The sequence below is a fragment of the Doryrhamphus excisus genome, linkage group LG3 (assembly GCF_037039965.1).
Source record: "Doryrhamphus excisus strain RoL-2023G ecotype Guam linkage group LG3, RoL_Dexc_Guam_v1.1, whole genome shotgun sequence".
In the NCBI taxonomy this organism is placed as follows: domain Eukaryota; kingdom Metazoa; phylum Chordata; class Actinopteri; order Syngnathiformes; family Syngnathidae; genus Doryrhamphus; species Doryrhamphus excisus.
In genome coordinates, this window is record NC_136359.1 from 4688165 (window position 1) to 4710000 (window position 21836).

The 21836-nt window shown below is 37.2% G+C and overlaps 1 protein-coding gene across 3 annotated transcripts in view; it reads right to left on the bottom strand.

Moving 5' to 3' along the window:
• The window catches only part of LOC131127950 (netrin receptor UNC5C), a 253722-nt gene that overhangs the window by 29935 nt on the left and 201951 nt on the right, over positions 1-21836 (bottom strand). For 2 of the 3 annotated variants that reach the window (XM_058070370.2, XM_058070372.2), the window contains exons 5-8: positions 15400-15580; positions 11135-11302; positions 10874-11038; positions 6792-6848 (exon numbers count right to left, since the gene is read on the bottom strand). In XM_058070370.2, coding sequence (XP_057926353.2) covers positions 6792-6848; positions 10874-11038; positions 11135-11302; positions 15400-15580 — 571 coding nt within the window. The remainder of the gene's footprint in view (positions 1-6791; positions 6849-10873; positions 11039-11134; positions 11303-15399; positions 15581-21836) is intronic. The other variant, XM_058070371.2, reaches the window with a different exon arrangement.

The following is a 21836-nucleotide window of genomic DNA, read 5'->3' on the forward strand; positions in this document are numbered from 1 at the left end:
CTGCTCGCTTTTCTAAATCATCGCTCAATCCATTTGCCGACTTGTATGCCTCTAATTCTTTTTAGTTTGTCGTGATTGAAAATGTCCTTTTCTTGAGCGTTGACGCTTTTTTTACAGCCTGACAGCTTCGCATAATAGGCTGTCTCCCTCCAACAAGATGCAGGCTGGGGAAAAGCAACTGGACGTGGGTGAACACTTTCGACCCGCATGAATGAATAATGTGTTTCGACGTTTGCGTGTGTGTGCATGCACGTGCGTGTGTGTGTGTGTGTGTGTGTGTGTGCACTATGAAGGCAGGCTGACAGAATGGGCTGTGATAGAATGAGGAAGAAGTGAAGGCTGACTAAGGACAAATAGCTGGCTACAACTCTACCGTCGTCTTTTAGGTACCGAGGTGTGTTTGTGGAACACTGAAAAAAAAATACAAGGGAGCGCCATAATATTAATTTGAGGAAAAAAGTGGCCAAAAAGTGACCGCATATCCTCACGAGGGTCGCGGGGGGTGCTGGCGCCTATCCCAGCTGTCTTCGGGCAAGAGGCGGGGTACACCCTTTATGAGAAGAACATTGAAATGGAACATAAAAAAACCCAACAACATCAAAAATGGGGCAAAATCAGCTACAATTTAAAAGGAATAAAGTCAAAATATGACGACAAAAATTTGGTATTTAAATGAGGAAAAAAGCCCACCATTTTGGGACAATAAATTTGTAATATTATAAAAAATCATGTAAAATCAATAATGTATTATAATTATAATACCAGTAATACTATAATGCTAATGATTATATATATAATTATAATTATTTTGTTATTATTATTATTATGATGATGATGATCACGAGGGTCGCAGGGGTGCTGGAGCCTGTCCCAGCTGTCTTCGGGCGAGAGGTGGGGTACACCCTGGACTCGCCAGCCAATTACAGGGCACATATAGACAAACAACCATTCACACTCACATTCATACCTATGGACAATTTGGAGTCGCTAATTAACCTAGCATGTTTTTGGAATGTGGGAGGAAACCGGAGTACCCGGAGAAAACCCACGCATGCACGGGGAGAACATGCAAACTTCACACAGAGATGGCTAAGGGTGGAATTGAACTTGGGTCTCCTAGCTATGAGGTCTGCACGCTAACCACTCGACCTCTGCGCAGCCCTGTTGGAGTATAATATTTCTTAAAAAAGTCATAATGTTAAAGTTGTATTGCTGCAATCATAAAGTCGTAATCTTACAGAAAAAAAGTCATAAAATGACGGCAATAAAAGGGTAATATCAAAAAGGACATTAAGTTATGGAGATGAAGTCTTAATATTAACATTATGTAACATTATGACTTTCTCTTGTGATATTATGACTTTAGTCTATTTTTTGGTAATATTCTGATCATGAGTGGCACGGCGGTTGAGTGGTTAGCGCGCAGACACCACAGCTAGGAGACCAGGGTTCAATTCCTGGGCCATCTCTGTGGGGAATTTGCATGTTCTCCCCGTGCATGCGTGGGTTTTCTCCGGGTACTCCGGTTTCCTCCAACATTCCAAAAACATGCTAGGTTAATTGGCGACTCCAAATTGTCCATAGGTATGAATGTGAGTGTGAATGGTTGTTTGTCTATATGTGCCCTGTGATTGGCTGGCCACCAGTCCAGGGTGTACCCCGCCTCATGCCCGAAGACAGCTGGGATAGGCTCCAGCACCCCCCGCGACCCTCGTGAGGATAAGCGGTAGAAAATGAATAATAATGATACTTCTACTACTACTACTACTACTACTACTACTACTACTACTACTACTACTGCTACTACTACTACAACTAATAATAATAATTATTATGATAATTATGATTATTATGATAATTATGATTATTATGATAATTATGATTATTATGATAATTATGATTATTATGATTATGATTATTATTATTATTATTATTATTAATAGTAAACATAATAATTATTACTATTATTAAATGTTATAATATTATTATTATATTATGATTATTATTATTATTATTATTATTGATAATAATAATAATAATAATAATAATAATAATAATAATAATAATAATAATAATAATAATAATAATAATCATAATCATAATCATAATCATAATCATAATAACATTATTGATTTTACACTATTTTTTATAATATTAAAAATGTATTGTCCTAAAATGGCTGCTTTTTTCCTCATTTAAATACAAAATTTTTCTCATCATATTTTGACTTTATTCCTTTTAAATTGTAGCTGCTCTTGCCCCATTTTTGATGTTGTTGTTTTTTTTTAAATGTTCCATTTCAACGTTCTTCTCATGAAGGGTGTACCCCGCCTCTCGCCCGAAGACAGCTAGGATAGGCTCCAGCACCCCCGCGACCCTTGTGAGGATAAGCGGTAGAAAATGAATGAATGAATTCTGATCATGAAGTTGCAATATTTCCATTCCAGTCCATTCTTGCATTTCCAGTCCCCAAATTCCGACTTACGGCGGCCAACTCTTACGGTAATGAAGTTAAAAACCAAGTAGTGAGCTTAGAACTGCTCTTCAAAGAGGCAAGTCAGTGAACACTTATGCTCCAAATGTTCATTTCAAAGGCCTACAAATTGAGTCGTCTTTACAAAGGTGGACCCGCAAGAATCGACTTTTTACTACAAGTGTGTGTCCTGTGTGTGTGTGTGTGTGTGTGTGTGTGTGTGTGTGGTACACAATAAATGTTTAAAGCACAGCTGGACACAGTCGGTTGCAGATTGTACCTCTGAGTGGACACACTATAAAAAAAAGGCCAATAAAACACATGAAGCGAGAGAGTCGTTTCTTTGATGCCGGGCTAAGTCGAATCTGACAACTCCCAATGCCAGGGAGGATGTTTTACTTTGAAATGTCACACATACACACTCGCACGCGTGTTCTTGCATTCATTGATTTACTTGTTCTCCAATGCACACGAGCTAGCTTGTACATGTTGATGCTTCAATGGCCACCAATAAGGATGGTAGGTAAAAAAACAAAAACAACACAAGGGACTCTATCAATGCTAACATCCAAGTGTATGTTATGTTTCATTATGTATAATATATCTCATTTTAGGCCTCACAGCTAGGAGACCAGGGTTCAATTCCACCGTCAGGCATGTCTGTGTGGAGTTTGCATGTTCTCCCCGTGCATGCGTGGGTTTTCTCCGGGTACTCCGGTTTCCTCCCACATTCCAAAAACATGCTAGGTTAATTAGCGACTCCAAATTGTCCATAGGTATGAATGTGAGTGTGAATGGTTGTTTGTCTATATGTGCCCTGTGATTGGCTGGCCACCAGTACATTGTGTACCCCGCCTCTCGCCTGAAGACAGCTGGGATAGGCTCCAGCAACCCTTTGTGACCCTTGTGAGGATAAGCGGTAGAAAATGAATGAATGAATGAATGAATTATTACTATTATTATTACTATAATAATGACTAATATTATTACTATGGGGCGACACGGCGGCTGAGTGGAGTACAATTCCACCCTCAGCTATGTTTGCATGTTTTCTCCGGGCATGCGTGGGTTTTCTCCGGGTACTCCGGTTTCCTCCCACATTCCAAAAACATGCTAGGTTAATTAGCGACTCCAAATTGTCCATAGGTATGAATGTGAGTGTGAATGGTTGTTTGTCTATATGTGCCCTGTGATTGGCTGGCTGGCCACCAGTACATTGTGTACCCTGTCTCTCGCCCAAAGACAGCTGGGCTAGGCTCCAGCACCCTTTGTATTACTATAATAATGACTAATATTATTACTATGGGGCGACACGACGGTCGAGTGGAGTACAATTCCACCCTCAGCTATGTTTGCATGTTTTCTCCGGGCATGCGTGGGTTTTCTCCGGGTACTCCGGTTTCCTCCCACATTCCAAAAACATGCTAGGTTAATTAGCGACTCCAAATTGTCCATAGGTATGAATGTGAGTGTGAATGGTTGTTTGTCTATATGTGCCCTGTGATTGGCTGGCTGGCCACCAGTACATTGTGTACCCTGCCTCTCGCCCAAAGACAGCTGGGATAGGCTCCAGCACCCTTTGTGACCCTTGTGAGGATAAGCGGTAGAAAATGAATGAATGAATGTCTACATTTCTACTATATTGTGTAATATCACTGTATGTGTGACTATAGGGGTGTTAGGTCATGTGTTGATGCTCTAATAATTGAACAAATACATTTAGAAGGCTGTAAACAGGTTTTCTATGCAATAACTAAGAAAATATGACATTTATAAAGACTTTTCTTTAGGAATGAGGTGTATACAAAGGTTAGAATCTTTCCGTTTGAGCAAATAACCCGAATTGAATTGGAATATTTGGGTCCATGTATACGTGGTTATTCATATCTCAACTATGTAAAAAAAAATAAAATCATAAGTCTGGTTTAGGCTTTAAGCAACTTTTCATGATTAGCTTTTTAAGTTCGGAAAGACGGAATTACAGATGGGAAGCAACCACTGACTTTGATACATCGACCCCAAAGACAATATGTCAGGACGAGCAGACATGAATCATTTCAGACACGCCTTTCAGTGTGGGCATTATCCATGGATGGCACGCGGTCCATTGAGCTCCAATGGAGCTCGAACCACCCTGTAGTAAACACAAAAAGCGAGTGTTGCGACCCAAAGTAAACTGCCTGCTTTGGCGGGGACTCAAAGCTGACTGGATGCTGTCCAGCGTGGCCGCCAGCAGCTGCAATAAACACAACAAGTCCAACTGGCGCAGGACGAGTTCGCCGCCTTCGTGGATAGCAAGAGTCCGGTTAATTAAAATAATCGGTCACCACAAGACACCACTCTGGAGAGAATGAAAATGGTCACAAAGTTTAGTTGAACTTTTAGAAAGAGCCATCTTAACCTCTAAAGTCGAACACCCCAAAGGTAGCACATGATGGAATTTCGCCAACATTGGTATTGAGGGGTGCATTGGGGGGGGGGGGGGCGATGTGTGGAGTATAGGAAGTGATGCCAGTTTTAGCTTGTCATGGGTTAGCCCGTGTTTTTATTATGTTTATGATCTTGTGCCTGTTATACCTATGATGCGTTTTCCACTTTTCTGACCGATAAAAGTAGTTCGAATGTTGTATTATCGCGTTAAACGATGCAAAAGATTCAGAAAATGAGGCTTACCTATTTGGAAGTTTCCCTGAAAAACATTTGGGATGGCTCAAAAGGTTGGGTTTCAAAAGGCGTGGTAAAACTGTCCCTTTGTGATGTCACAGAGAGGTGGAATTCCTTATATAGTCAGATGCAAAAGATTCAGAAAATGAGGTTTACCCATTCGGAAGTTTCCCTGAAAAACATTTGGGATGGCTCAAAAGGTTGGGTTTCAAAAGGCGTGGTAAAACTGTCCCTTTGTGATGTCACAGAGAGGTGGAATTCCTTATATGGGCGTGACTATAAGCCCTCCACTAAGCTCTGCTCCTCTGTTTAATCGATAGCAAAGCCACATTTGCTGACAAAAGAAATGCATTTTAATCTGTCAACGGCATTTCGTGAAGACGAGCCGACGCCTTTCCAATCGTTACTTGGTCGTGTGGCATGAGCTAGCAGTAAGTAACAGTTTATCAGTGTCCTAACTGTGTTTATACAGGAAGTGGGGTTGCTAATAGCCGTTTCCCACCACAATTAGTGACCACATTAGGTTAGCTAAATGGGGGAAATTTCAGGTTTACAGCAGCAAACGTACAAGAGCACACACGGATGTACTACAAAGCACTCACCAAAGCATTACTGCCACCTAGTGGCGAAGGTAGAATACTACATTCACAATGAGAATGCCTCTTTTAGTTCTAGTTAGTTTTTTTTTAGACGTTTTTATTTAAATGTGTCATTTAGTTAAGTACAATTAGCTTAAATATGCATTTTGAAAACTTTACTTTGCTTTTTGGAAATCAAATATTTTTCAAGTATTTTTTCAAATCAAGTATTTTTTCTTGATAGAAAAAAACAAACAATAATGGTTGCAGTTTCATTGGCAGAAGTAGAAAACACTTCCAATATTACATTATTCTAATTATATAGTATCTAAATCAGTGGTGGGCAAACTACGGCCCGGGGGCCACATCCGGTCCGCCAAGTGTTTAAATATGGCCCGCCCGTTTTTTCTTAAATATTTGATTGAAACTTAACATACAACCTGGCATCATGGCTTGAGCCAACCTTTTGATGGTTTAGGTAGCTTTTTTTTTATCGATTTGATTATTTGATGTGGTCTGCTGTTTACAAAGAGCTACTGAAAAAATGGACGCTAGCACATATAGCCGATTGCATGACACTTTTACAGATACAATAATTCCAGGTGGACTGTTAGAATTATATGTTGTTGCATGTTATATTTTCTTGTTAAATCAATGCGGCCCGCAAGTCAAAAAGTTTGCCCACCCCCTGATCTAAATTATGTTTGCCACCCTAAATTGATTTTGGAGTATTTTCTTTTCCACTACATAAATATAATTGTTGAGCTATAACTGAGTGAACCACAATGACTCAGCCCCATAAATATAATTAGGATTTTATGAACAGTCTGATGTTGAATCAACTTTATGAAAAGGCCTTCTTGTTCAGTTTTCATTTTTGCTTCACATTCCCACCAAAAATAATTAATGATGGCAGCACGAAAGCAGACTTTGACTTCCTGAGCCGGACCATCACACAAACAAATAATAAAAAAAAAAAAATGAATGAAATGATAAGAAATAGACATGGACACAAAGAAGCAAAAAAAAAAAAAAAAACAGAAAAAATGAGGATGAAATTAAAAACATGGACTTACATGTGAATCCCAAATCACTCTTGTCTTTGGGCTCAACGGACGTCTGAAACAATGAACCTTGGGACGAGAAAAGAAAAAGATGGACGGATGAACACAACCAAAGAGAAAAGGATGGAAGGAATGATCAACCCTGTTGACCTCAAATGATATTTCATTCCAAATGCATTTTATCTTTCATTAAAAATGCTCTTTTTCCAAATAATTTCTGCATCTAGCAAAACTGATTAACAGCCGACCCGTGGATGACGCTAAATGTTAACACGGCGTGACAGAACAGCACGGCGCTCCAATTACGACCCAATTGTTGACGCAAATACGAAAACAAGACGCCATCAAATGGAGTGCGATTGATGAAGTGAAAGCCAAATGAAAGGATAATAGCTTTAGGGATGAAAGAGGAACGCGCCAGCAAGAACAATGGCCGATTTCAACGTGTTAAAATCCAACCATTCAATATAGGTGATTATTTTTCATGCATTTTTGTCCATGAATGCCATTACTTGGATGCGTATTTATGTCTCAAATAAATAAAGGGGCTGCTTTGTTTTCAAAGGCATGATTAAAAATCTTTTCAGTTTTTATTTCATTTATTAAAATCTATAATCAATCAATTGAACCCTGATCCCATATCTTACAAGCTTATTCATAAGTACAGTAGATAAAGCAACCATAAGTAATAATCAATACATTGGCTTTAATATCACGGTCAATGACACGGTGCCTTGCAGGGAGTCGAATGGAAGCTCTGTTGTTGCCTGGATCATCTAACTCTGTAGTCTCAAATAACGGCATGGTGGACCAGCCAGGACCACCGGAACTGCTATTACTGTTGCTTGATATACGTGGACAGCACACCTTGTGATTCATTATTCGGGTCAATACAGTATCGTGGTTGGTTAGACTCATTAGCCACGTTTGCATAAGGAGTTTTTCTCTTTCAACCCTACCGCCCACTCCCAAAACCGTATTTATATGTCTTTTATGTTTTTATTTTTTTTAGTGAGGTTAGTATGATGCTTTTTCCACTTTTCTGACCGATAAAAGTAGTTAGAATGTTGTATTATCGCGTTAAACGATGCAAAAGATTCAGAAAATGAGGTTTACACATTTGGAAGTGTTTCCTGAAAAAACGTTTGGGATGGCTCAAAAGGTTCGGTTTCAAAAGGCGTGGTAAAACTGCCACTTTGTGATGTCACAGAGAAGTGGACTTCCTTATATGGGCGTATCTATAAGCAGATGTCACCAATGTTACTTTCTCCACTGAGCGTTTTCATTCATTCATTTCCTCACGAGGGTGTGCTGGAGCCTATCCCAGCTGTCTTGAGGCGAGAGGTGGGGTACAACCTGGACTGGTGGCCAGCCAATCACAGGGCACATATAGACAAACAACCATTCACACTCACATTCGTACCTATGGACAATTTGGAGTCGCTAATTAACCTAGCATGTTTTTGGAATGTGGGAGGAAACCGGAGTATCCGGGGAGAACTTGCAAACTCCACACAGAGATAGCCGAATGTGGAATTGAACTCAGGTCTCTTAGCTGTGAGGCTTGTGTGCTAACCACTCGTCCACCGTGCAGTCCCACTGAGCATTTTCATTCATTCATTCATTCATTTTCTACCGCTTTTTCCTCACGAGGGTCGCGGGGGTTGCTGGAGCCTATCCCAGCTGTCTTCGGGCCAGAGGTGGGGTACACCCTGGACTGGTGGCCAGCCAATCACAGGGCACATATAGACAAACAACCATTCACACTCACATTCATACCTATGGACAATTTGGAGTTGCTAATTAATGTTTTTGGAATGTGGGAGTACCCGGAGAGAACATGCAAACTCCACACAGAGATAGCCGAATGTGGAATTGAACTGAGGTTTGCGCACAAACCACTCGACCACCGTGCAGTCCCACTGAGCATTTTATGACGTCTAATTTGACTTCCACCAGACGAGCCTGCCTCACCGCCTTGGGAGCCATCATGGAGATTGAAGTAAAACAGTTAAATCAAGGGAACAATGTCCTTCCTCTCAGTGTTGTCCTCTCCGCCAGACCGCCGTACATGGCAATGTGTATGAAACTAGGAAATGCCAAAAGCCAACATTATGGAGAAAGCGGTGGCTGCCGTACGTGATGACGAGGCTATCTGATGATTCCTTGCTGGCGGTGTTGAGCACCAGTGCCATCATTACATGCACAAACACGTGTGTGTGTGTGTGTGTGTGTGGTGTTTCTAAAAATGTTTTTCTCTCTTCTCTCCTCCCGTCAAACGCCCGTCTGCCAATTACTCTCGGCACAATGAGTAACCAAGGTACTCCTCCAAGTCAACAAATATAATTGCCTCCACCTTGGAGAAGCCGCCGCCGCTGCTGCTTCTATATTTGTATGGCAGCCGCTTACAGTTCCCCCCCCTCTGCTTCAGCTTTTGAAATTCATCACAGACCGCCGTCGGAATGGGCCAAATTGTGTTTAAATTGGTAGCTGATACACTTCATTATGGGCCCTTTACGTTCTCACCAGAAGGATGCTTTGAGTAGCTACAAAGTGGGAAAAGCGAGGCGACTTGTGGTGACATTCAGGAGAACAAAATCAGGCGTCACATGAATGAATCGCCACAATAAAAAGATTGTTTCCATACACAAGTTAAGCCATATTAATGAAAGGAATATTGGCATAGTTATGATTAAATTAAAAAAAAAATATTAGAAAACTATAAAATTAAATGATGTCTGATGATGTTTGATAAAAATAAATTATTGTTATTTATTCTAAATTATTTAAATTATTTGTACAAATTACCGTTTATGCTGCACATTGTTGTTCATATTTGATGTAATCTATTTATTGTCCACATTATTTATTATTTATTATTTACATTTACATTTACATTTAACATGCTAGGTTAATTGGCGACTCCAAATTGTCCATAGGTATGAATGTGAGCGTGAATGGTTGTTTGTCTATATGTGCCCTGTGATTGGCTGGCCCGAAGACAGCTGGGATAGGCTCCAGCACCCCCGCGACCCTCGTGAGGATAAGCGGTAGAAAATGAATGAATTAATAATAATAATAATAATAATAATAATAATAATAATAATAATAATAATAATAATAATAATTAAATTAAATTAAATTAAATTAAATTAAATTAAATTAAATTAAATTAAATTAAATTAAATTAAATTAAATTATTACTGTATATGTATTATGGGTGCCTGTGTACAATATAATGCTGTACTAGTAAATATAATAATAATAATAATAATAATAATAATAATAATAAATAAATAATATATAATATATAATATATAATATATAATATATAATATATAATATATAATATATAATATATAATATATAATATATAATATATAATATATAATATATAATATATAATATATAATATATAATATATAATATATAATATATAATATATAATATAATTTATATTATATAAAATAATAATTTATTTTATTTTCCTCACGAGGGTCGTGGGGGGTGCTGGAGCCTATCCCAGCTGTCTTATTATATTTTATTTATTATTAGTTTATATGTATGTGTGGGTGCCTGTGTACAATATAATGCTGTCCTAGTAAATATTATCCAAGTCAACTATAATAATAATAATAATAATAATAATAATAATAATAATAATAATAATAATAATAATAATAATAATAATAAAAATAATAATAATAATAATAATAATAATAATTTAATTATCATAACATAATTTATTTATTATTTTTACTGTATATGTATTTATGGGTGCCGGTATACGTTATACTGCTGTACTAGTAAATATTATCAAAGTCAATAATAATAATAATAATAATAATAATAATAATAATAATAATAATAATAATAATAATAATAATAATAATAATAATAATAATAATAATAATAATAATAATAATAATAATAATAATAATAATAATAATAATAATATCAAATCAATCAGTGGTTCATGTCACGCATACGGTATCTACCTGGTACTAGAAACTAGTACCTGCTCAGTGAGTACAACCAAGCTAAGTGGGTACTTTGCATGGTGTTTATGAGTTAGCAGTCAAAGGTCAACTCACTTTGCATACAGAGCCCGTCGGTGCAGTTCTGAGACTGAAGCACGAGCCCCTCGCAGTCCTTTCCTCCATTTTTGGGGGCGGGGTTGTTGCACTCCCTTCTCCTCCACTGGGTGCATTCCGTCCCGCAAGCCGACCATTTGGACCACTCGGTCCACATGCCGTCCACTAAGAGTACAGTGGGTATGTTATTTATTTTTTTATTTTTATTTTTTTGATGTTATTTTAACAATGGCAGCGTTCTGCAACTGTTCTCCAACTCACCCATACACAAGGTGGTACACGGTAGCTTCTGTATGGCCTGTCCGTCACATGGCAGTCCACCGTTTAAGGGGGCGGGGTTGGTGCAGCTGCGCGTTCGTTTCTGGAAGCCACGCCCACAACGGCTGTTGCACACAGACCACTCTGTCCACGTCGACCATCCACCGTTGACTGCAAAGAGGAGACAAAGAGAATGCACTCCTAAAACACACGCCTCATTGTTATGAACAATAAGCTTCAAACGTGTAATACTGGATTCATTCATTCAAGTGAAACTCAGGTACAATATGTGCAATACTACATTTTTTTACTGCATAGGTTATTGTTTTGATGTACATATACTTACACTTATTCTGAACAGCATTCATTCATTCATTTTCTACCGCTTATCCTCACGAGGGTCACGGGGTCGGGGGGTGTGGGGTGTTGGAGCCTATCCCAGCTGTCTTTGGGCGAGAGGCGGGGTACACCCTGGACTGGTGGCCAGCCAATCACAGGGCACATATAGACAAACAACCATTCACACTCACATTCATACCTATGGACAATTTGGAGTCGCTAATTAACCTAGCATGTTTTTGGAATGTGGGAGGAAACCGGAGTACCCGGAGAAAAGCCGAGGGTGGGATTGAATCCGATCTGTCTCCTAGCTGTCTCCTAGCTGTGAGGTCTGCGCGCTAACCACTCGACTGCCGTGCAGCCCTCACCTGCCAGTTTTATATTTATATTGTTATTCCTTTTATTATTAATTTAATTTAATTTAATTTAATTTAATTTAATTTAATTTAATTTAATTTAATTTAATTTAATTTAATTTAATTTAATTTAATTTAATTTAATTTAATTTTCTACAAAATGCGCCGTGGAGTTGCACTCAAATTTCGTTGTATGCAATAAAATGACAATAAAGGCGGTTCTGATTCTGATTCTGACATGGGTGGTTTCATGAAAGCACCACCAATCACAGGAGGCTTGCCATTCTTTGGAAGGAATGGCTGTGTGGAGTTTGCATGTTCTCCCCGTGCATGCGTGGGTTTTTTTCCGGGTACTCCGGTTTCCTCCCACATTCCAAAAACATGCTAGGTTAATTAGCGACTCCAAATTGTCCATAGGTATGAATGTGAGTGTGAATGGTTGTTTGTCTATATGTGCCCTGTGATTGGGTGGCCACCAGTCCAGGGTGTACCCCGCCTCTTGCCCGAAGACAGCTGGGATAGGCTCCATGAACCTTGTGAGGAAAAAGCGGTACAAAATTAATGAATTAATTTTATTTTATTTTATTTTATTTTATTTTATTTTATTTTATTTTATTTTATTTTATTTTATTTTATTTTATTTTATTTTATTTTATTTTATTTTATTTTATTTTATTTTATTTTATTTTATTTTATTTTATTTTATTTTATTTTATAGCTGATTGAATACATGAATCAAAAACGATCCATTAACATAAGAATTGATACCAGAAAGCTAACACAAGAGGAAGGATAAAGTATCAATTTACATGTAAATTAAAAAGCATGATCATTGGAGATGTGGACCCATCATCACTCTACGTATAAAGTGTACATTTATGTTTACTTGTTTTGACTGTAACAGTATACTCAGAGTCAACGACAAAAAAAATCGGATGAAAAAAATAAGTCAGTATACACCACAAAATCGCCGAGGGTATCAAATAACCAGCAAAAAAAAAAAAATAGGTCACTTCATCTCCTCCCGTCTCCTCTCTCACCTGCATCTTCTCCGTCCATGCAACCCCATCTCTATGTTTTATCCCCCTCGTGATCCACTGTTTTTTCCCCCCTCCGCAACTTTTTCACCTTGTCAACAGTGTCAGCCGAGGCCTCCGGGGAGGCGAGGAGATTGAACCGCAGATTGAACAATCTATTTCTGTAAGGATACATCAGTGTCAAAGCACTCCATCTCTTGGCTGTCTGTAGCCGGCCGCACGTACACACACGCGTTGGAAGACACATTGGCTTATTTGTGATTGAAGCACTCGGCGGATACATGTGCTGTTACACTTGAGGAAAAAACACGGCGTGTTTGTTTGTGGAGCGTATGTGCATTGTTTCCTCTATTCTCACATCTACGCTGGCATTTGATATATAAAAAAAAAAAAAAAATGAACGAGGAAAAGGCTAGTTTTTTTCCCCACTAGAAAAGCCCAAGAATAATTTCAATGTTGTTTTGTTGTTGTGGTTAAGTCACAGCTGCCATATTGGTCGCCATAGCGTTGTGATTTTAAATGAATGAATGTGATTGGTGGGTCTTAATTGAGGTGAGGTCAGGGTGCTTACAAAGAGGGCCAGAGTTGGCAAATGACGGCGAGCTAATTTGGAATGGCAGATGGGAGCCGGCTCGGCTGAGCAGAGCCACTGTCGGAGCGTTGGGAACGGGGTTGCAGTTTTTATACGACAAAAATGATATCGTGATTGATGATATTGTCAAAATATTATTTGCTTCTTATTTGCATCAAAACAATGTATGTATACTTATGTAATCCAACTGGTTCAGGCAAGAGTGCTAGCCGTCGAGCGAAAAACCCGGACTGTCAACACTTATATCCAGCGGCTACTCCTAAAGTGTCAGGAGCGAGGTTTACCAAATTACCCAAGTACAGCTGCACCATCTGGCGTCCTTTACACTCGCCTATTAAGCCAGGGTGTCCAAAGGGCAGCACAAGGGCCATTTGCAGCCCAGCTGTGTTTTTTTATTGGCCCACGGCACATTCTAAAAATAGACTGACAAGAAAACTAAAGAAATTAATAAATACAGGAAAAAAAGAAAGAAGTCTATTTTAACACGGTAATATTATTAGTAACTTTACGTATTATTTTGAATCGGAATATAAAACACACAAATGAAAGAATAAAGTTATTATTAGATTATTGGAAAATTGGCTGCATAAAAAGTTGTGTTAAAAAAATTATGTCAAAAATTGGACCATTTGCAGCCCGGGATGGATGGGATTTTTTTTTTTTTGGTCCACAGCATAATAATGAATAATGAATAGAATAGAATAATGTCTATTTTAACAATTCATTTAATATTATTAGTAAGTTTACATATTTTTTTGAATAGGTATATAAAACACACAAAAATGAAAGAATAAAGTTGGGATTATTGGAAAATTGGCTGCAACTTTTTAGTTGAGAAAACTAAATAAATTAATAAATAAAGAAAAAAAATCTGTACTATTTATTTGAGAATAATGTCTATTTTAACAATTAATTTAATATTATTAGTAATAATTAAAAAAAATCAAAATATGGGCCATTTGCAGCCCAGGGATGTTTTTTTTTTTTTTTTTGATCCACAGCACATCCTAAAAATAGACTGACAAGAAAACTAAAGAATTAATAAAGCCAAAAACAAGAAAAATCTGTACTATTTATATGAGAATAATGTCTATTTTAACAATTAATTTAATATTATTAGTAAGTTTACATATTATTTTGAATCGCAATATAAAACACACACATATGAAAGAATAAAGTTGGGATTATTGGAAAATTGGCTGCATAAAAATTTGTGTTAAAAAAAATTATGTCAAAATATGGGCCATTTGCAGCCTGAAAGTGTTTTTTTTTAGTCCACAGCACATCCTAAAAATAGACTGACAAGAAAACTAAAGAAATTAATAAATACAGCAAAAAAAAAAAAATTCTGTACTATTTATATGAGAATAATGTCTATTTTAACAATTAATTTAATATTATTAGTAATAATAAAAAAAAATCAAAATATGGGCCATTTGCAGCCCGGGGGTGTTTTTTTTTTTTTTTGGTCCACAGCGCATCCTAAAAATAAACTGACAAGAAAACAAAAGAAATTAATAAATACAAAAAAAAAAAGAAAAATCGGTAATATTTATATGACAATAATGTCTATTTTAACAATTAATTTAATATTATTAGTAATTTAGGTATTATTTTATATCAGAATATGAAACACAAACAAATGAAAGAATAAAGTTGGAATTATTGGAATTATGGGAATAAAGTCATAATTATGAGAAGACAATTTTGAACAAAATTGAGATATTTGGCAAATAGAAAAATAACTGAAATGGAAAAAAAAGGTGAAGAATAAAGGAAAAATATCAAAAGAAAAAGTAAAATTACAACATAAAAAAGAGAGAATAAAATTGTAATATTATGAGGAAAAAATAATTAATTTAGTACACAAAGTGGCCGAGTGGTTAGCATGTTGGCCACAAAGTCAGGAGATCGGGAAGACCTGGGTTTTATTAAAACATTTACCATAAACAATGACGGTGGCTGTGGTGCTTCGTCTTTTGGCCACGATGTTCTTGGCCACGCACGTGTAGTTGGCCGTGTCCGACAGACGCGCTTGCTTGATGATCAGATTGTGGTCAATGGTGATGTAGAAATTTCTGTCCTCCGCCGGGTCAATAATTTCTTCATTCTTCAGCCACTCCACCTGGAAAGAAAGCCAGTGTTATTAAAAGCGATTAATAAACAAATTATGATGACAATAAAAAGCACAGTTGTTTTTAATCAAGTTAAAAGCACCACACGACTCCCCTCATACATGCCAATATTTGGATGGAAAGAAGATGAAAACATATTCAGGGATGCAGGGTCTTCAAACAGACACTTTTGAGACGCCATCAAAGATTTTTGACTTAAACAATTAGAAAAAAATATTAAAAAATAATAATAATAAAACAGGAAGGTATGCTTAGTACTGGCTATTTTGGAGAAAAATACGCCTCATCAAGTTTTGTGTGTTGTATGTTTTTTGTATCTTTTAATGCAACACTTAACACTTATTTCAAAATAATTAAGAATATTGTAAAAAATATTATAAATATTATACAAATATGATAAATATGATAAAAACATTTAAAATACTAAAAATATTAAAAATATTAAAAATATTAAAAATATTAAAAATATTAAAAATATTAAAAATATTAAAAATATTAAAAATATTAAAAATATTAAAAAATATTAAAAATATTAAAAGTATAAAAAATATAAAAAATAAATATATTAAAATATTAAAATATTAAAAATATTAAAAATATTAAAAATATTAAAAATATTAAAAATATTAAAAATATTAACAATATTAACAATATTAAAAAAATATTTAAATTATTAAACTTATTACAAATATCAAACTTATTACAAATATTAAAATTATTACAAATACAAAATATAAAAAAACATATAAAAATATAAAACATATAAAAAAATATATATAAAAAAATAATAAAAAAATATTAGAAATATTAAAAATATTACAAATGCAATAAAATATAAAATTATTATAAAAAATTAAAAATATTACAAATATTATAAAAATATTATGAATAAATTTTATATATATAGGACTAAGTCAGAAGTGTGAGGCACATCTTTTAATTCTCTTTACTCTTCATTATTAGCAGTGGTTTGACTTATTTTTACACTTGCATGAGCCTTAAAATGTCACCAAAGTAATGTATGTACACGGAAATGGAGTCAATCTTACAAATACATATTATTAAATCATATTTCCATTATCATTACCTATACATCCATTATCTATTATTAATGGAAAAAATTTGCAGTGTAATTGAAAGTCGGCTGCTGCCAGTAGGGGGCATCTAATGATAAAAATGCAATCGTAAAAAATTACCGACAGATGGAAGGTGACGTCGAAAAGCAGGCAAGTGTCTTGAACATATGCTTTTATAAGGCACTTTGGGTGAAGGGTAGGACGGCGGGGAAGTATCCTATTTATGAGCCTAATCACATTTCCTGAGTGCAGTATTTACTGCGCCAAACCCTCGTAAATTCAGCCGGTCCGAGCTTTATGGCACATGCGTAAATGTTCGTGCTGCGTTGTTCCATTCTCATTGTTTCATTTCCTCCTCGCCTCACATTAGGAAATGGAAATCTCAGATGCGGAGAAAGGAGGGGGAAAAAAATAGGGTGTTTTGATTCCGATGCCATGCTGTTTTTTTTTCTTGCAACTTGCTCGTGTTCGCAGTTTTGATTCTTTGGACAACAGGCTGCTGTTTGACCTTTCTGTTTCTAATAAAAATAAAAGGTTATGCTGAAAACAAGAAAATAAAAGCCAGCGGAGCACAACAGCACAAATGGCATGGAAAGTGTTTATTTGTAGTGTAAAACAACAAAGCGCAATTGAAAATACTGGTAAGGAAGTTATCACCGACACGCTACCGTGCGTATATCACATTCATTTACATATGAAAGGACCCCATAAAGCACATTCTCAGATGAGCAAAAGGGAAGTTACAGTATTGATACTGTACATAACGTACACCCTAACGTAGGGGAGCTGGAGCATCCATGTCTATACCACTTATCCTGTTCAAAACTATAGGGAAGATGGAGCCTACCCCAGCTGACTGTATGTGGAAGACAATTTCCCCACCCTCCTTTGTCTGTTCGTCCATCTATCTATCCATCAATCCATCCATCTATCTATCCATCTATCCATCCATCCCTCCCTCCTTGCCTCCCTCCATCCCTCCATCTATCTGTCTATCCATCCATCCATCTATCCATCCCTCACTGCCTCCCTCCCTCCATCCATCTATCCATCCATCCCTCCAATCCATCCATCCCTCCCTCCTTGCCTCCCTCCATCCCTCCATCTATCTGTCTATCCATCCATCCATCTATCCATCCCTCACTGCCTCCCTCCCTCCATCCATCTATCCATCCATCCCTCCAATCCATCCATCCCTCCATCCAAATCCATGCATCCATCCATCCACCCCTCCCTGTCTCCCTCCCTCTCTCCATCCCTTAACCCCTCCATCCATCTGTCCATCCATCCTCCAATCCATCCCTCCATCCAAATCCATCCATCCATCCCTCCAATTCATTTATCCATCCGTCCCTCCATGCCTCCCTCCTCCATCCCTCCATCTATCCATCCATCCCTCCAATCCATCCATTCCTCCATCCAAATCCATCCATCCATCCATCCATCCACCCCTCCCTGTCTCCCTCCCTCTCTCCATCCCTTAACCCCTCCATCCATCCATCCGCCCCTCCCTGCCTCCCTCCCTCCATCCATCCCACCAATCTATCCATTCCTCCCTCCATCCATCCACCCCCTCATCCATCCATCCATCCCTCCATCCAAATCCATGCATCCATCCCTCCATCCAAATCCATGCATCCATCCATCCCTCCAATCCATCCATCCATTCCTCCATGCATCCATCCATCCTTCCATCCCTCCAATCTATCCGTCCCTCCCTCCCTCCATCCATCCCTCCAATCCATCCATCCATTCCTCCATGCATCCATCCATCCTTCCATCCCTCCAATCTATCCATCCCTCCCTCCATCCATCCATTCATCCCTCCAATCTATCCCTCCTTCCATCCATCCACCCATCTATCCATCCATTCATCTTTCCATCCCTCCAATCTATGCATCCCTCCTCCATCCATCCTTCCAATCCATCCATCCGTTCCTCCATGCATCCATCCATCCTTCCATCCATCCATTCATCCCTCCAATCCAGCCCTCCTTCCATCCATCCACCCATCCATCCATTCATCTCTCCATCCAATCCATCGATCATCCGTCTTCCACCTACCATCAATGTGACAAATCAATCAATCCATCCATCAAGTCAACCATCATCGAGCCTCAATCTACCATCAGTATGACCAAGCATCCACCCATCCATCCATCCATCCATCCATCCACCATGCCTCATCTACCATCAATATGTCCAAGCCATCCGTTCATCAATGCATCCATCATGCCTCATCTATCATTAGTATGCCCAAACCATCCATCCATTCACCCATTCACCCATCATGCCTCCATCTACCATCCATCCATCCATCTATCATCCATCCAGCCACCTTTACCATCAATATGTCCAAGCCATCCATCATCCATCCGTCATACAATCATTGAATCAGTCATCTAGATATCCACCAAATCAAGTCCAAGACATCCATCTGTCCCATCCGCCAACCGTAGTGTAATTTACCATCATTTTGTACAAGCTATCTATCCATCCATCCATCCATACAGCAGAACCGTCAATCCATCCATCCAGCCACCATCACCTATCCAACCACGAGATATTCATTCATCCATCCATTGAACACCATTACACCCAAGCCAGCCATACACGATACCTTTCCACCAACCCTTTGTTGATGGTGGCCATGCATTAAACCAAGCCTTTGTCTATCCATCCACGTATCCAACCATCATTGACCATCCATCCATCCATTCTAACTCTGTGGCGTGACATATTGTAACCATGTGACACGTGTGCTGAAGTCTTCACCTCATTACCTCGGGACTTCTTCTCTTTCCTCCAAACTGTTAATAAATGACTCCCAGTCAGCAAAAATCAATGAGGACAAACATGCCTCCTGCATTTAAAAAGTAATTTGAAGTTCAATGCCAATTAACCCTGCCAACCTTCTGCTTATTGTAGCACTTTCCAGCCTCCAACAACACAAATAAAGGAGACGTGGACACAAAACAACGGCAAAGCAGACCCGGGCTGGTATATTAAGTGCTGGATTTGATTCTGTCATTTAGCATGCAAGACTGATATACGCTCCGCTGGGCTCAGACAAACCAGACAAAAAGACCCCATGTGGTGGCCATCACATCATTAGCCCAGCTGGTGTCAGCGACTGATTGGATCAGGCCAGTTTTTTGGGTAGGGGACAGGTTGCATTTATTATTAAACCCATATCACCTGTCCACTTCAGGTACACACCGCTATACACAAATACACACACCGAACGCCTCTGATACAATCGCACAGGACGTGGCCTTGTCCTTAGATTGAACTGATACAGGATTTTTAAACAGTTCAAAAAGAGTCCAAGCTTCTCCTTAAGACAAAGAAATCACGTGGTGATCTCTTCAAAGGCCTAAACGGCTTTGCTTAATCATTGCTACAGTATGTGTACATTGATCTCATATGAACCCCCTTGAAGCAAACACACACCCCCAACAGCACAGAATTATGGGACGCAACATTTTGTTTCATAACTCAAAAGGTACTCGTTGGCGTTCAAACCTCCCCCAAGGCTCAGAAATCGTTAACATTGACTGAAAAAAAGCCGTTTGATGTTGTTCCACTCCAGTCCTGTGGGCAGCGATACTGAGCTTCAAAAAGCTGCAAAAGTATTTTGCAGCTCAGTTTGCACTGATATTTTATAGCTTCTTAATCACTGAGTTTTCAGATCGGTCTACAAATTAGACCCTAGGGCAGAAGTGGGCAAATATTTTGACTCGTGGGCCACATTGAGTTAACAAAATTGTCAGAACAATTGGCCAGAACATATATTTAACACACACACACATACACTATTTAATGCTTCTAATTTTCCTCGAATTATTTGTCTAATATTATCAGTAAAAGTGTTATACTATCAGCTGTATGTTCTCATGTTTCAGGAGCATTTTAAACATCAGACCACATCAAACTATGTTATTTAATTTTATAGTTTTGTTGGATTTTGACTAAATAAGACGTCCGACGTCCAAAGTTATGTTGCCAGTTTGTATGTTAAAAGTTTAAATACTTAGAAAGCAACTGGCGGGCCGGATTCAAACGCTTGGTGGGCCGCTGGAGCCTATCCCAGCTGTCTTTGGGTGACCCTGGACTGGTCGCCAGCCAATCACAGGGCATATTTAAATCTTTTATTATTATATTTTATAATAACAACAATAATAATAACTAATAATTAATAATAAAAAATAACAATAATAATAATAACAACAACAGCAATATTACAACTATTATTATTATTATTATTATTATTATTATTATTATTATTATTATTATTATTATTATTATTATTATTATTATTATTATTATTATTATTATTATTATTATTATTATTATTATTATTATTAACTTTTTGACTCGCGGGCCGCATTGATTTAACAAAATAGACAAGGGGGCCAGACTATATATTTTACACGTAACAGTCCACCTGGTATTATTGTCTCTGTAAAAGTGTCATGCAATCTCCTATTATTATTTTATATTTATATTTAAATAGTTTATATTTTATAATAATAATATTAATAATAATAAATACAAATTTATAATAAAAATAACAACAATAATAATAATTATTATGTCATTTAATTATTCAATTAATTGTCATTTATATATTATTTTATAACCAATAATAATAATAATAATAATAATAATAATAATAATAATAATAATAATAATAATAATAATAATAATAATTCACACGACCCTTGTGAGGAAAAAGCGGTAGAAAATGAATGAATGAATTATTATTATTATTGTTATTATTATTATTATTATTATTGGCGTATCGGTGTATTATTATTGGTGTATTTGGTGATGGTTTTGATGGTTTAAGTAGCTTTTTTTTATCTATTTGGTTATTTGATGTGGTCTGCTGTTTACAATGTGCTCTGAAAAAAGGACACAATCACATAATAATAATAATAATAACAATAATAATAATAATAATAATAATAATAATAATAATAATAATAATAATAATAATAATAATAATGTTAAGTTTAAAAGAAATACTTTGGAGAGCATGAGCGGGCCGTATTTAAACACTTGGTGGGCCAGAGGTAGCCTCCGGGCCGTAGTTTACCCACCCCTGACTTAGAGCTTGCACGGCCTCAGCAGCCACACCAGCATGCTCTGCTAAACTAAGCTAACC